General features: G+C 31.7%; 1 protein-coding gene across 7 annotated transcripts; it reads left to right on the forward strand.

Annotated features, from left to right (window-relative positions):
• The first annotated feature begins 6408 nt into the window (after positions 1-6408).
• On the forward strand, positions 6409-13551 carry LOC143196926 (putative E3 ubiquitin-protein ligase makorin-1). 7 transcript variants are annotated; one of them, XM_076404886.1, is made up of 7 exons: positions 6430-6602; positions 6797-7057; positions 7220-7309; positions 7365-7788; positions 7845-8056; positions 8154-8427; positions 13305-13551. In XM_076404886.1, exons 1-7 carry the CDS (start codon positions 6559-6561, stop codon positions 13446-13448), a joined length of 1449 nt encoding a protein of 482 aa, XP_076261001.1. In that variant the 5' UTR covers positions 6430-6558; the 3' UTR covers positions 13449-13551. The 7 variants fall into 7 exon arrangements, with proteins under 7 accessions (XP_076261005.1, XP_076261006.1, XP_076261001.1 ...); XM_076404887.1 differs by lacking the exon at positions 13305-13551 and adding an exon at positions 10028-11511; XM_076404888.1 differs by lacking the exon at positions 13305-13551 and adding an exon at positions 9767-9929.
• The last annotated feature ends 247 nt before the right edge of the window (positions 13552-13798 follow it).

A 13798-nucleotide genomic window follows, 5' to 3' on the forward strand; every position in this document is an offset into this window, starting at 1 on the left:
GTTAGTTACCTGCAAAATATTTCATTACTCATTAAAATTAAATGTTAATAAACAACTCCTATTTAAAAATAGAAAATATATGTAAAGATTGCTTAACAATAAATAATAACCACATAATAAAGATTATTGCAGGTTCTAAAGAAGAACATAAATGGAATGATCAATAATATTACGAGAGAAATATTGAAAAGTAGGATTGATATATGCCCCTAATACAAATAAATGACATATCTGTTTTTCATACCTTGGAATCATACTTACATAATATAAAATTAACGAGTTTCAAAGAACATTTGTGTGTTTTAATTTATAAAATTTATAAAATATTATATGAGTGAGTTATATATATTATGTGACAAAACTGAGACCTATATTGAAGCAAAAGACAAATCGTACTACAAAAATGGTATCGAAAAGTTGAAGCGTCGCTATAATCAGTGTATCACCATTGAAGCGAATTATGTTGAATAAAAAAAAATTATTTTGCCAAAAAAATGTGTTTTACTATGGTAGGTCGGGGACTTTTAAATTGACCAGTTAGTTACCTGCAAAATATTTTATTACTCATTAAAATTAAATGTTAATAAACAACTCCTATTTAAAAATAGAAAATATATGTAAAGATTGATTAACAACAAATAATAACAACATAATAAAGATTATTGCAGGTTTTAAAGAAGAACATAAATGGAATGATCAATAATATTACGAGAGAAATATTGAAAAGTAGGATTGATATATGCCCCTAATACAAATAAATGACATAACTGTTTTTCATACTTTCGAATCATACTTACATAATATAAAATTAACGAGTTTCAAAGAACATTTGTGTGTTTTAAATTATAAAATTTATAAAATATTATATGAGTGAGTTATATATATTATGTGACAAAACTGAGACCTATATTGAAGCAAAGGACAAATCGTACTACAAAAATGGTATCGAAAAGTTGGAGGGTCGCTATAATCAGTGTATCACCCTTGAAGGGAATTATGTTGAATAAAAAAAAACTAATTTTGCCAAAAAAATATGTTGGCCGGGGACTTTTCGATTGGCCTGTTATAATATATTAAACATTGAAGATTTCATACAAATGTAGGTTTTTTTGTTATATAGATCAATTCGATAACTTGAAAATCAAGTGAAAAATAATGGCATATATGTTAAATATAATATAACTATATGTTAACAGTAATTTCGAATCATATTCTAATGGCAGTGGAGTAAACATTTATTATGAATAGAGTTGAAATATGTTTTGAATATTTTCAGTAAAGCATACTTGTAATTGTATTTCACATTTGTTGTTATTTAATCACAAATGCACTGCGCGAGATTATTCTTTACTTTTATTACACCATGTGATAGAATTTCTCAAACGTAAATAATATTACGTGTTTTGATTTTCTTATTCTATTGTTAAAAACATTGTCTATTGATATAGTTGTCCAACACGTTACTTTCCTTAGTAATAGTGTAAATCATATTTACGCTTAAAAGCTGTTTGACTCTACAATGGTAGCCGATATCATTCCATATCTATTGCAAATTCAGTGATTTTAAAATAAACGAATTAAAATATGAAACTAATTTTATACTTAATCAAATACAAAGAATGCAACTGAAAAGTATGTGCTGATTTCAAAGTTGTTGCTATATTGCTTGAACTACAGGGAGGTTTGACAAATAATTGTTGTTTTCTCCATTTGGAGACAGTAGAGACATGAAAGACCACTATGAAGTTGAAGGTTGACCAAAAAGAACTGACTTTGTGCTAAATCAAACGTTAGATATGAACCACTTATTCCACAAGAAAATGTGATTCTTCGACCCTTACATATAAAACATGGTTGTAATTTTATAATGAAAAATTTGGTCAAATCCATGGATAAAAATGGTAAAGGATTTTTGTACTTGAAAACTGATTTATCTAAATTAAGCGATTCTAAATTAAAGAAAGCATTTTTGTTGGGCAACAAATAAGAAAACTTATAAAAAACAATGAATTCGATGAAAATCTTACCGCGATTTTGCGGCTTGGTTAGAGATAGCCAAGAACGTAATTCATGGATTTTAGGCATTCTTATTAAAAAAAATTAAAACGATGAGGTGCAGAATCTGTTTAAAAATACATTTCTTGTATTCCCATTTCGATTTTCCCCCTAATCTTGAAATGGTGAATATCGAACAAGATGAACGCTTTCACTATGATATAAAACAGATAAAAGAGCGTTATCAAAGAAGATGGAATGTTAAAATGTCATTTTCATCATTTTCTTTCAGAATATATGGCTCATTTTTTCTATTGACCACTTAACCTGAGCTATTTTTATTCATTGTCTATTTGTAATTTTTTTGTAACATATTTATTAGATACGTTTAGTACCGTAGCGATCTTGAGGCATGTCGAATTTTACATCGTGGAATAACGGTCTACAAAATACCCAGAAATATAATCCCAGATGTTGAACACGAGCGGGGTGCTAGCAGCGCCAACTATAACCCGATAACGAATAGCTGGCGGCAACCCCGAGACGTTTATCTGGGATGTTATTGAAGGGTATTGCGGTCATTCAGTACTCGACCGTTGTTTGGTTTAAACGTGCCACCATCGACTGCCCAAGCCTCCTCTCCAGGTAACACCGCTGCCATCCGTTTTATCATTTGTGTATGTATGTATATTTTTATATTACTTCAATAAATAACGGTCACACAGATAAACCTATAGTTTTGTAAAAGGAGACTTTTACATTGAAATACATTTTTAAAAAAATTATTAAAAATAATTAAAATTTATAAAAAATTTAAATATAAGTATTATTAGTATAACTATTACAAAACCAAACTTCATACCAAAAGAAGGTATTTTTTTTTCGTTTTTCTTCATAAGTAAGCGGAAAATCATAAAATAAACTTTAGGACAAAGAACGAAATTTTTTTCGTAGAGTCGTATAATTGCTTGCAATACGTGTTCAACATTGCAAGGCATTAAAGTACAGGAGTAAATCTAAAGGGTTATGTTGTGCCGGTGAAAATGTAAAATTATCACAATTAGTCCCAGCCGGCTTGGTGGCGCCGTGGTAAAGGCGATGGGACGGTTCTCCTACTGTTGCGATAGCCGCGGGTTCGAATCCTGCTGGGGCATGGTCGTAAATTTATATTTGCGATTGTTTAAAATTTGTGAATGTTCTAGGCATCGACGCCTAACCTGGAAGAAGCACATACTCTCTAAACGGAAACAACTGGGATTAAAATTATATCAAATGTATTGGCTCATCGGGCGCAAATCCAAGTTGTCATTAGATAACAAGGTATTGCTGTATGAGTCTATACTCAAGCCCATTTGGACATATGGAATCCAACTATGGGGTACCGCTAGCAAATCTAATATATCCATCATTCAACAGTTCCAAAATAAGGTATTGGGTGCCATTGTTGATGCTCTGTACTATATTTCAAATAAAGTGATACAACAACTATAACGAGTGTAATTCAACGTGTTTGTGTGAAGTACTTCGAAAGAGTGTCAGTGCATCCCAATGTACTCGCTAATCAGCTAAATATGCGACGTGATAGTGAAGTGCGTAGACTAAAATGTTTAACACCACCTGATCTGATTACTGGACATATGTAGACTTTAGAATAAGACTAACTAATTAAGATAATATTTTATATAGAAGATTGCTTAATGAAGTGATTTTCTACATGCCATGTATATAGACATAAGAAATACTTATTGCCAATCGGGCAGATTTTGGACTCGCGAAGAGTAAGAAAAAAAATGTTCTAGGCAAGAGTGTAAAATCCGACAAGGAAAATGATCCAAGTCACGCCAGTAACCAGGCTGGGTAAGACCGGATGTCTTCTGTAATGATTTTTCTAAAGTTGGTCACTCGCCAATCGGTAGGCTTAATGCTGAGGACCGTGGTTCGGAACCCACGTTAAACTTTAGGCCCAGTCTTGGTAAACCCATAGTTGGTAAAAGGAGACTTTAAAATATATTTAAAAAAACAATTAGTCCCACAAACAGATCCATTACCCTAATTAGTTTCTGGGGCCTGAACTGACTCTAGCCACTTCTTGGTCATCATTCTAAAATATAATATGTGTTTCCAAATAACGTCCTTTGGCACAATGTATATTTTACGGGACAATGTCATGCCCCACTTCAGCAACTTCAGTCCGCCTCTGGTGGCCATACACCCTAAAATGCAAGTCACAACTTGCCTCCCTGGTTTGTCATATGAGCCGATCACCATGATACCCGTTTATGCACCAAGGTACGCTAAGACCCACCCAAGTTCACCAATTGTGGAGACCTACACAGCTCATTACACAGGCTGTAGCTGCCGACCTGCCTCCAGGAATCCTAGACCAATCCAATTCAGACAAGCCTGTGGTAATACAAACTCTGCGTGGAGCAACCAGGGGGGCAGGAGGTTAGCTCAAAAACTGGCCCCCTCTAACCGGGTCCCGCCAATATCCCAGCCCCTGCCCCAATGCAACCTCTTGCACTACCAGCGGGCCTTCCAACTACCTTTACACTGCGGCAGATGCTTCGAATCCTGCAGTTCTTTCAACACATCGTTCTAGCTTTCAACACTTGTTTACTCATCTAAATGGCTGCTTCCAAAGTGCTAAAAATCATGTCGCGGAACGCCAACAGCTTACGCGATAAAAAAGTGGAACTAGAACTCTTTCTTTCGTCTTCAGGCATCGATATAGCAATTATCCAGCTGACTCTCCTAAAACCCTCTCATCGTTTCTCTGTTCTAAACTACACGGTTTACAGGAATGACCGTGTGCCTGCCCGCGGCGGTGGAACTGCTATCCTAATCAAAAAAGGAATCAAACACAACCTTCTGCCTTCAATTGTATCGTCACCAAACATCGAATATAACATTCTACACTTTTTTATTCCCCAGAACATCAATCGTGCTTCTGATGTACAAGTTTTCGACGAGTTACACTTGGACCATCGTCCGATTATATTAACTCTCAGGGGCTGTTATGCAATCGAAATTCCTCACTTCAATGCCAGGAAGAAAATCGACTGGAAGAGATATAAGAAATTCTCCTCGAATCCGATTCAATCTCGAGGATTGATCGAACTGACCAACTCGAACGTGCTGTGTCGAAGCTAACTCGAGACATCCAGTCGGCCTGTCAGATTTCATCATTTGAAGCTCCATCTTATTCAAACTCTCAAAGTGAGCCAGATCCTGAAAGCATCAAGTCACAGATACGACTCAAGAATTGTCTCTATCGTAAAGCCCGTGCCACCCTCAACTCGACAGACAAAAGGGAGGCCAACAAACTAAAACGGTAAGTGAAGGAAACCATTAAAGCCTGGCGATTCGAGAAATCGAACTCATTTCTAGCGGACCAAAGGCTGGATGGCCCCCCAACATTCTGGCGATTCTCTAAAATCCTCGTGGGGAAAGCGCAAAACGTCATACCCCCTGACGTCAGCGGAGACAGGAACTTTCACAGTCTTCTTGGACCTAACCAAAGCCTTTCACAGAGTTTGGCACGAAAGCTTAGTGGCGAAATACATTCGATTAGGTCTACCCGATGACCTAACCGCTCTTATCAAATCATTTCTGTCAGGACGATCGTTCCAAGTGAAGATTAAAGATATTCTCTCTAGCCGCAAAACCATCGACGCAGGTGTTCCACAAGGCTCCCCCTTGGTACCCGCTTTATTAAATATTTTTCATTCAGATATTCCTAGGGGACCACAAATGGAGGTAGCTTTTTACGCAGACGACACTCCGGCGAGCGATTAACTCAGGTACCGCAAGCTGCGTGGTGTGATAACGACACCATGTCCTTGCCTAGCCCTTGTTCCTCCTAACGGTGTTACCGGCTACGGGCACCCTCCTTACTAACAGTAAGAAGTATCAGTTAGGGTCATAGGATCAGCTGATAGGGTGGGGTTTAGTGGGAAGCCCAGAGGCAGTCTCCACATAACCAGTCGAACTCGCTTACTCCTGCGGGTCTCCCCGATCAGGTATCCGTAACAGGATTCCCCTTCCCGGTTTCAGGCAAAAATTTTTTATTTTTTTTTAGATTACCAGCGGCGCCTAGTACCTGAATTACCAGTCGCGTGGCGTAACATGTATATAACGCTATCTATTGATAAAACTTCTGTCTAAATTTAATGTTATTAAGTACAGCTATTTCTATGCCATTTCGTTTAAATTAATATAAATTACTTTTTTCTCAAGCACTCAGTAAAATGGGTTATTCGTATTTAAGCATAGTACGCATAGGTTTTTTTTTATTAAAGTAATTCGATTATAATACACAGTACTCTTTTTACCAACGATAGTATACTATAAAATTAATAGATGTCGGCGTTGGAAGAACAAACGACGCATAGAAAACTACCATATCGAGTTAGAGTAATAAAATGATATACTGTCATTTTTTGTTGTCAAATTTATTCCGGGCTAAATAGAACGACCTCTATTTTACTAGGTTTTTAGAGAAAATAAATCTAAAATCTGTGCGACGTACTGGTTGGTAACCATCTGATGTGAAATAGCAATATGGCGGAAAGCGAAGTCCGATGTTTTAAAAAGTTCTGTCTAGAGTAAGTAAAAGATAGACTCATAGTTCCATAATGCTTAAATATACGTTATTTCTAACATTATATAAGTCAGCATTAATATATTCACTACGGTTTGGACGATAGTAAAAATATTTTAAACGGTAATAAAAAATTTCACTCTTTAATCATTTTTGTTGTTTTTATTAAGTATAACTGATAGCTACTTGCTTTTTTAGATATTATAACTACAATAGATGTTCGAACAAAAAAGATTGTCAATATCGCCATAGACCACAGCACGAAATTGAAGCAGTAGGTTTTGTAAAAGGCGAAGATTTTATTTTGGGTCAATTAATAGAAATGAAAAACCAAAAACCTTGTTATTTTTTTCAATTAGGCAAATGCAAATATCAAGATAAATGTCGATTTTTACATGATAATGATAATGATAATAATCATTTAAATTTGTCAGTGAGAGAAATGGGCTTAAGAACAACGTAAGTTTAAACATTTCCTCAGTGATAGCTAGCTAATAAGTTATCATTAATGGTTTTTTATTCAATGGATCTATTGTCTATTATTATAATGCTTGGTTTATTAAAACGCAGACAATTCGCCTTTTATTTTAACGCATTTTTAAATGGATTTTTTTTTTTTAGTGAGAACAATCCTTCAACATCTAGTAGAAGAGAAACAGATCATTTTAAGGATGTGCCAAATTCTGATAGTGATAATGCCTCAACAAATATGTAAGTATTAAAATCTGTTATTTAATAGTATTTTCTTATAAGTAGATATTTTTAGAATGCAGAATGATATCTATAGTATGCAGAATTGTGTTGAAGCAGCTTGCTCGTTGAGTTGTCTCACTGATGAGAAATCAGACGATAATGGAGAAAATTCAAAGATAAATAAAAATACAGTGCTGTATGATGACTGTGAAGAAGGTGCATGTGCTTCACCCCCTTTAGTTATAGTTAATAATAGAAATTGGGCTGATGCTCCAGAATTTATACCTCGATTCAAACCAAAAAGTTATGCAGAAGTTTTAAATCCAGATAATATAATGGATAGAAAAGCAGATAGAAAGCTTTGTCCATATGCATCAAGGGAGGGAATTTGTTTAAGTCTTAGTACCTGTAACAATTTGCATGGAGAGCTTTGTGATATGTGTGAAAGATTTGTTTTACATCCATATAATGAGGTAGAGAGAAAAAGACATCGTCAAGTAAGTTAATTCACTAAATACAAGCCTGAGATTATTGTGGTTTTATCTGTATGCAGGAATGTTTAAAAGCTCATGAAAAAAATATGGAACTATCATTTGCTATTCAACGTTCTAAAGATAAGACATGTGGAGTTTGCTTTGAAGTAATCATGGAAAAGACTAATAATGAACAACGTTTTGGTATATTACCCAACTGCAATCATTGTTTTTGTTTGTGTTGCATCAGAAAATGGCGTCAGGCTCGCCAATTTGAAAACAAAATAATCAGGTATATGTGCTATTATAACTTGTATTTTTTAAGATAGGTGAAGATAATAAGCAATACTAATATGTAATTATATTATGACAGTTTGATTGTTTTCTAGAGCATGTCCGGAATGCAGAGTAACATCAGACTTTGTTTGTCCAAGTATGTATTGGGTTGACACAAAGGAAGAAAAGGAAAAGCTAATAAATGACTATAAAAAGGCATTGGCCAATAAAGCCTGTAAATATTTTAAAAAAGGCTTGGGTAAATGTCCTTTTGGAAATAAATGTTTTTACATGCATGCTGATTCAGAAGGGCGAAGTGTAGATGTTGGCCCTCCCCCTCGCCAAAGACGACACAGATATGGAGACGCTGAAATGGATGTTCTTCAGGTATGTGTTAGAATTTGCTGAAAAATATGCATGTTTTATCATTACATCAGAGCTATTAACATTATGGGTTAACATATTACTTGTATGTTGTGTTGTACTGTTTGTATGTTTGTTGCCAAAGTGTACAATTTATTTTGTTAATGTTTTGTCACCCTTTCATTATCATCGCTATAATTTTTAAAACACCAAGATGGGTTATGTTTGATATTTCTGTATAGTGTTTTAACAATAATTAAATGACTGTATTATCCTTGATCATTTCAAGTATATTGTAATTTAAGAAACAGCGGCATTAATTATAAAAATTGATACTAATCATCACTTCACACTTTCATGCAATTTTAAAACTACAATATTGCCCTATAAACTACTACATTATTTATTTGTGCGAATTTAGATTTCACATTCAGTAAAATTATATATCATTATTGTAGCTATAGCTTGTAGAATAGTTCATGGTAATTGTAAATAGTTTTCTGAAAATGTGTTTGTGTTTTATGGGTTAGACAATGTTACGCATCGAATCAAAAATATATGTTGAGCCAAATTTTCCATAAGTTTGGGCATTATATATTATATTGAAAATTTATGTGGGTAAATTATTAATAAAAAATATGAAAATGTTTAGTCATTTTAGACATTTTTTTAATAAGCTCAAATATTAAATGATACCAGGTTGACAAAATATGGTTTTAGCTTTATAGTCGAAAACAAAACTAATTTCTTTGTGTACAAAAAATATGTACACATTTTCGTGTAATGACGACTGGCTGATATCAGTCAGCATATGAGTTTATTTAAAAAGTGTATGAGCTTTAAATTTTCAAGCGAAACACATTTATTATTATTCACTTTACTTATTTACACAAAGATATAGTGTATAGAGATCTAATTAGTTTAATCCCACATAATTCAGATAAAATAGACGAGAATTTGTGGTTTAGTAATATATTGTACATCTTATTTTAAAATTATTAATTAACGCTAGGAGGTTTGACACCTCTCCTTTATCAAGTATATTTAAACATTTATTTGATTAAAATATAAATAAATGTATCGTTATATTGCCTGATCAGAATATTTATCGGAGACTTGGTAGGGATTAATTTTTTTGTAGATCATGTGTTTATCACATAAAATGTTAAAAACGCTAAAACTAGTGAACCGATCTGATGGTTTCGATGTTTTCCAAATCAAAGCAGTAGCCTGGGATTAATAAATGTTATAACTTCCTATAACAATTTCTCTCTGGGTTAGTTGTTGAAGCTTTGAGTAATTTAACAAAGGGATACACTAAACCTCATGAATTTAAGTTGTAACATATTTTATTATTTTAAAGGTTAGAAGGGAGTTCTAAATAGACCCCTTGGAATCTAGAAGAATACCTGTCTTAATATATCAGTGAGTTCAAGTAAATATCGCTTAGAAAACATTTTCTTCGGCATTAAACACAACCAAACCTCAAGAGAACAGAAGCACATAAGGATAATTGCTCATTAATTAACATGCAACTTGTTTACATAGCTTATTTTTGGTGTTAGTAGAATAGGGCATGTATGAATTGCACTAGAATTGTATAGAATGCCTTATTATTTTTTAGGTCTTGTTATGGGACTTCTTAGATGATCGGGATTTTCCGTGGCAGTCTATGGCTGACGATTTGGAGGATCTAGTCTCATTCTTTACCGAATCCGATGAGTCTGATTGGTCAGATTATGATATTTTCTTTGATTAGTCTTTACAGATAATGTTTCATGTTTGCCCAATTTATTTCGAAAATTTTGTGCGTATTTCTTTCAATGTTTTTCGTTATATAGAACATGAAACACGAATTACTAACGCATAAATATAACATACTTTTCTTACATATTATTTCTCTCGTGTCTAAACAAAACACGAGGAAATACTGCTGACTTGAAAGATGAATGTTATGCGACAGTATTTAAAAGTTCATTAGCAATTGTGATTTTTTGTAAGTTTCGTTCCAATTAATAGTGATTTTAGTCTTGTTTGTATGTAACATTTTTTTAAAACGATGAGTTGTTGGTTGGGTAAAATCCGGGAAAACGATTGGTAGTGCCAGTTTTACCAAAAAATAAAATGATATTGGCTCTCTTAATGAAAATGACTCTTTTAATCAAAATCATTATTTGGAATTTTATTTGTTAAGTCATTATATTGTAAAGTATTTACTGTTTTCTAAGATATTCAGTTGTTTTTTAAATGTTTTTACTGTATAGAATATTCACTAGTCAAATTTTTCTGGAAATATATCTGTTGTTACTGTAAAAGTATACTGAGTTTAAATTTTGAGCTTTTAGTCGCTATATGAACAGAAAAATATGTTTAAAACCAATGGTTATCAACACATTTTTATATATCATTTATATTGTACATAGATTCAGTATATTTATTATCAGGATAGTAAGAGCTTTTATCTGTAATACAGGTGGTGCTATAGCACTAAATCATTATAACCAAGAAAATGTTTTCTAGTTATTATATTTTATATTATATTTTCTAGTTATTATTATAGACTGACATATTTTTAAAATAATCCTAACAGGGCGATAAAAAAATTCTGTATTAAATATTATCATTGCCATTTTATTTATGCACCGATTACTGTCTCGATATTTTAAATACTGAAAAAAAATTTAAAAGTTGTTTCAGTAATGGACAATGAAAAAGAATAAATCCGAGGCAATATATCGCCGTGTTACTTATGAGTTAAATTATTATTTTCGGTTTTTTTAATTTTTCCATAGGTTAAGGTTAAGTGATACATTTTTTGATATTTCTAAATTAAAAGAAGTTTTATTTTAAATACTTTTTGTTTAGAGTGTTAAGGAATAGAACTATTTAAGTGTTGTTGCTTATTTTTGCTTTCATTTGTTTGAACTTATGTTATAATATATGATGATTGATAGTATTTTAGTCGAAATAACAAATGTTTATTAGATAACAACAATAAATACCTATTCGTTTTTATATTAATATGGAAGTCGTTAAATTTCGTTTAAATTTAGAGACCAATTTGAATGATGTGCTCAAATAAAACTATACATTTGTTTGAATTTTAAACTGTCTTTTGAAGAGGTTCTTTATCCATTTATTTAGAATGTTGATGAATGAGCTATACTTATTCAGCATAAATTTTCAACTAAACTTTCCAGAGACATGGTGGGAGAAAATATAAGATATTGTTCTGTCCCAATTCTATATGTGAAGGGGACTTGGATTACATAATATATATTTGAGAAATAAATACCTTACCTTGAAATATAACGCGTATTGTATATGGTGTATCAACAGTATATTGTATTTTATTCTTAAATATCACCTCCAATAACTAACAGTATATTTGTCAAAACTAATAGATCTTGGTTACCTTCAGTTATCAAAAAATCTTCAAATTAAGAGAAATACTTCTGGAATAATAATAAATTAAAAGAAACAAGAACAATCACTGTTATCGATGAGAACGATAATTATAGTGAACTTTCTAAAATAAAGTTCAATATTTTTCCAACAACCAAAGCTACTGAAATATTTTAATATTTACAGCAGTTCATTTAGAAATTTAACTGAATTGGTAGGTACATCATAAATACACTGAAAAAAGAAATTTCATATTCTGAGATATAATTAGAAAGAATACAACCCATAACTTTAATAGGTTTGAATGCTATCTATTTCAGGGAAATCATTAAATTTACAAAATCGATGTGTTATCAAGATGTGAAAAACAAATACGATTCTTACCATTATATTCATGAATTGCTATAATAACAAAATGAGAAGTGAATATTTTTTTCCTTAAATATATCTTAAAATTTTATCTAGATGGCTGTAAGGGGTTTAAATAAACGGTTATCAGATCTAAGAAAAGAAAGTTAGTGTTGTAATTTAGCAAATAAATTTTTTTCCATTCTCTGATATTTTGTATTACTCCTATTAACCTTGCAATTTTATATTATGCCTAATTAAATTAGTCTATCCAAAGTTGATGTGAACATAGGTCATCTTTATTTATGACATTAAAACGATGCAATGTTGCCACATTAACTCTGAGTTTTAGTTTAGTTTGTCTTTGACCTATACCAAAATTCTAATCTGAAATAACGAAACAAAAATGTTATCAAATATAATTTATTTTAACATTATAGTAGATCTAAAAACTACAGTTAATTATACAGACACAATAGTTTATAGGTTAGAGTTATAACTTCTTATCACTATTGCTTTCAAGAATTTTGCATCCGTTTGACAACTGAGCGACTTTGACAGGCTTGTTCCTTTACGTGCTCGAACTTGTCAGATAGTATTTGGTCTCTTTTTAACTAGAATAACCTGAGAAGGAAAATATTGTCTGATTCTAAAACGAGTCTGCAAATAGCGGCAGGCAATACCAATACCATAATAATTAAACATTTTGATTGCCTATGTCCACAGATTGGATAAACATATGTCGTATTTTATATAAGTGTCGCAAAATGTAATGGATTACATTTATGTTTAATCAAGACTTAACTTCGCTTTCTGTAGATATAAATATTTTTTCAAGTTTATTTTCAACTTACCATCTTTTTGTGACATTTTTCTATGTTTATTTTAACATTAAATTTTGGTTTAATATGTGGATTCAGTATTAGTTCAACCTTATATTTTATAGACCGTTATATTTTATTATTATTAATATTGTGTTATTTATATATTAGTAGTTTTGGTAATAACCATACAAGTCAGTCTTTCCTTTTATTTCTTTCTAATATTTTCTTCCTAATATTATTTTCCCAACTAACCTTATATATAGGATCAGTATTAATATTAACTAACATTTTAACTAAAATAACGAATTGAAATATCTGTTGTAGATGATTTCGAATGCAGCCCTACAAATTTCAGTTTTTAATGAGAGAGAAGTATATCCAATAACCAATAGGGTATACGAATTAATTGACGAACTTGAACGTAACGAATATATGTATGAGTTTTTTAGGCATTGTTTGAATATGTAAATAGTTTCTTTCCACACAGTTCTTATATATAACTTGTTCATTTTTAACCAGTTGTCATAAACGTCGATACAGAGTGTTTTAGTTTCGTTATATATCTGATACGCTGTTGCTTGCGATCATCTGTTTTTATGTTTAATGTTTAACCGGAAGCAGTATTTTATCATGGTATTTTTGTTATTTAGAAATACATATTAAAAATGTTTTGTAAGAAAGTTATGGTAGGTACTATTTAGTCTTTTTTATTTACTATTAAGTTTTTTATTTTTGGTATGTATTCAAACAAAAGAATATGGTTTTAAATTAAAAACTATTTTCTTTATATAGTATTTTAATTTATATGGATATATAGT

This window comes from Rhynchophorus ferrugineus, unplaced genomic scaffold (assembly GCF_030347505.1).
Source record: "Rhynchophorus ferrugineus isolate W39M unplaced genomic scaffold, kcgeb_rfMv2 rfM5, whole genome shotgun sequence".
Lineage (NCBI taxonomy): Eukaryota > Metazoa > Arthropoda > Insecta > Coleoptera > Curculionidae > Rhynchophorus > Rhynchophorus ferrugineus.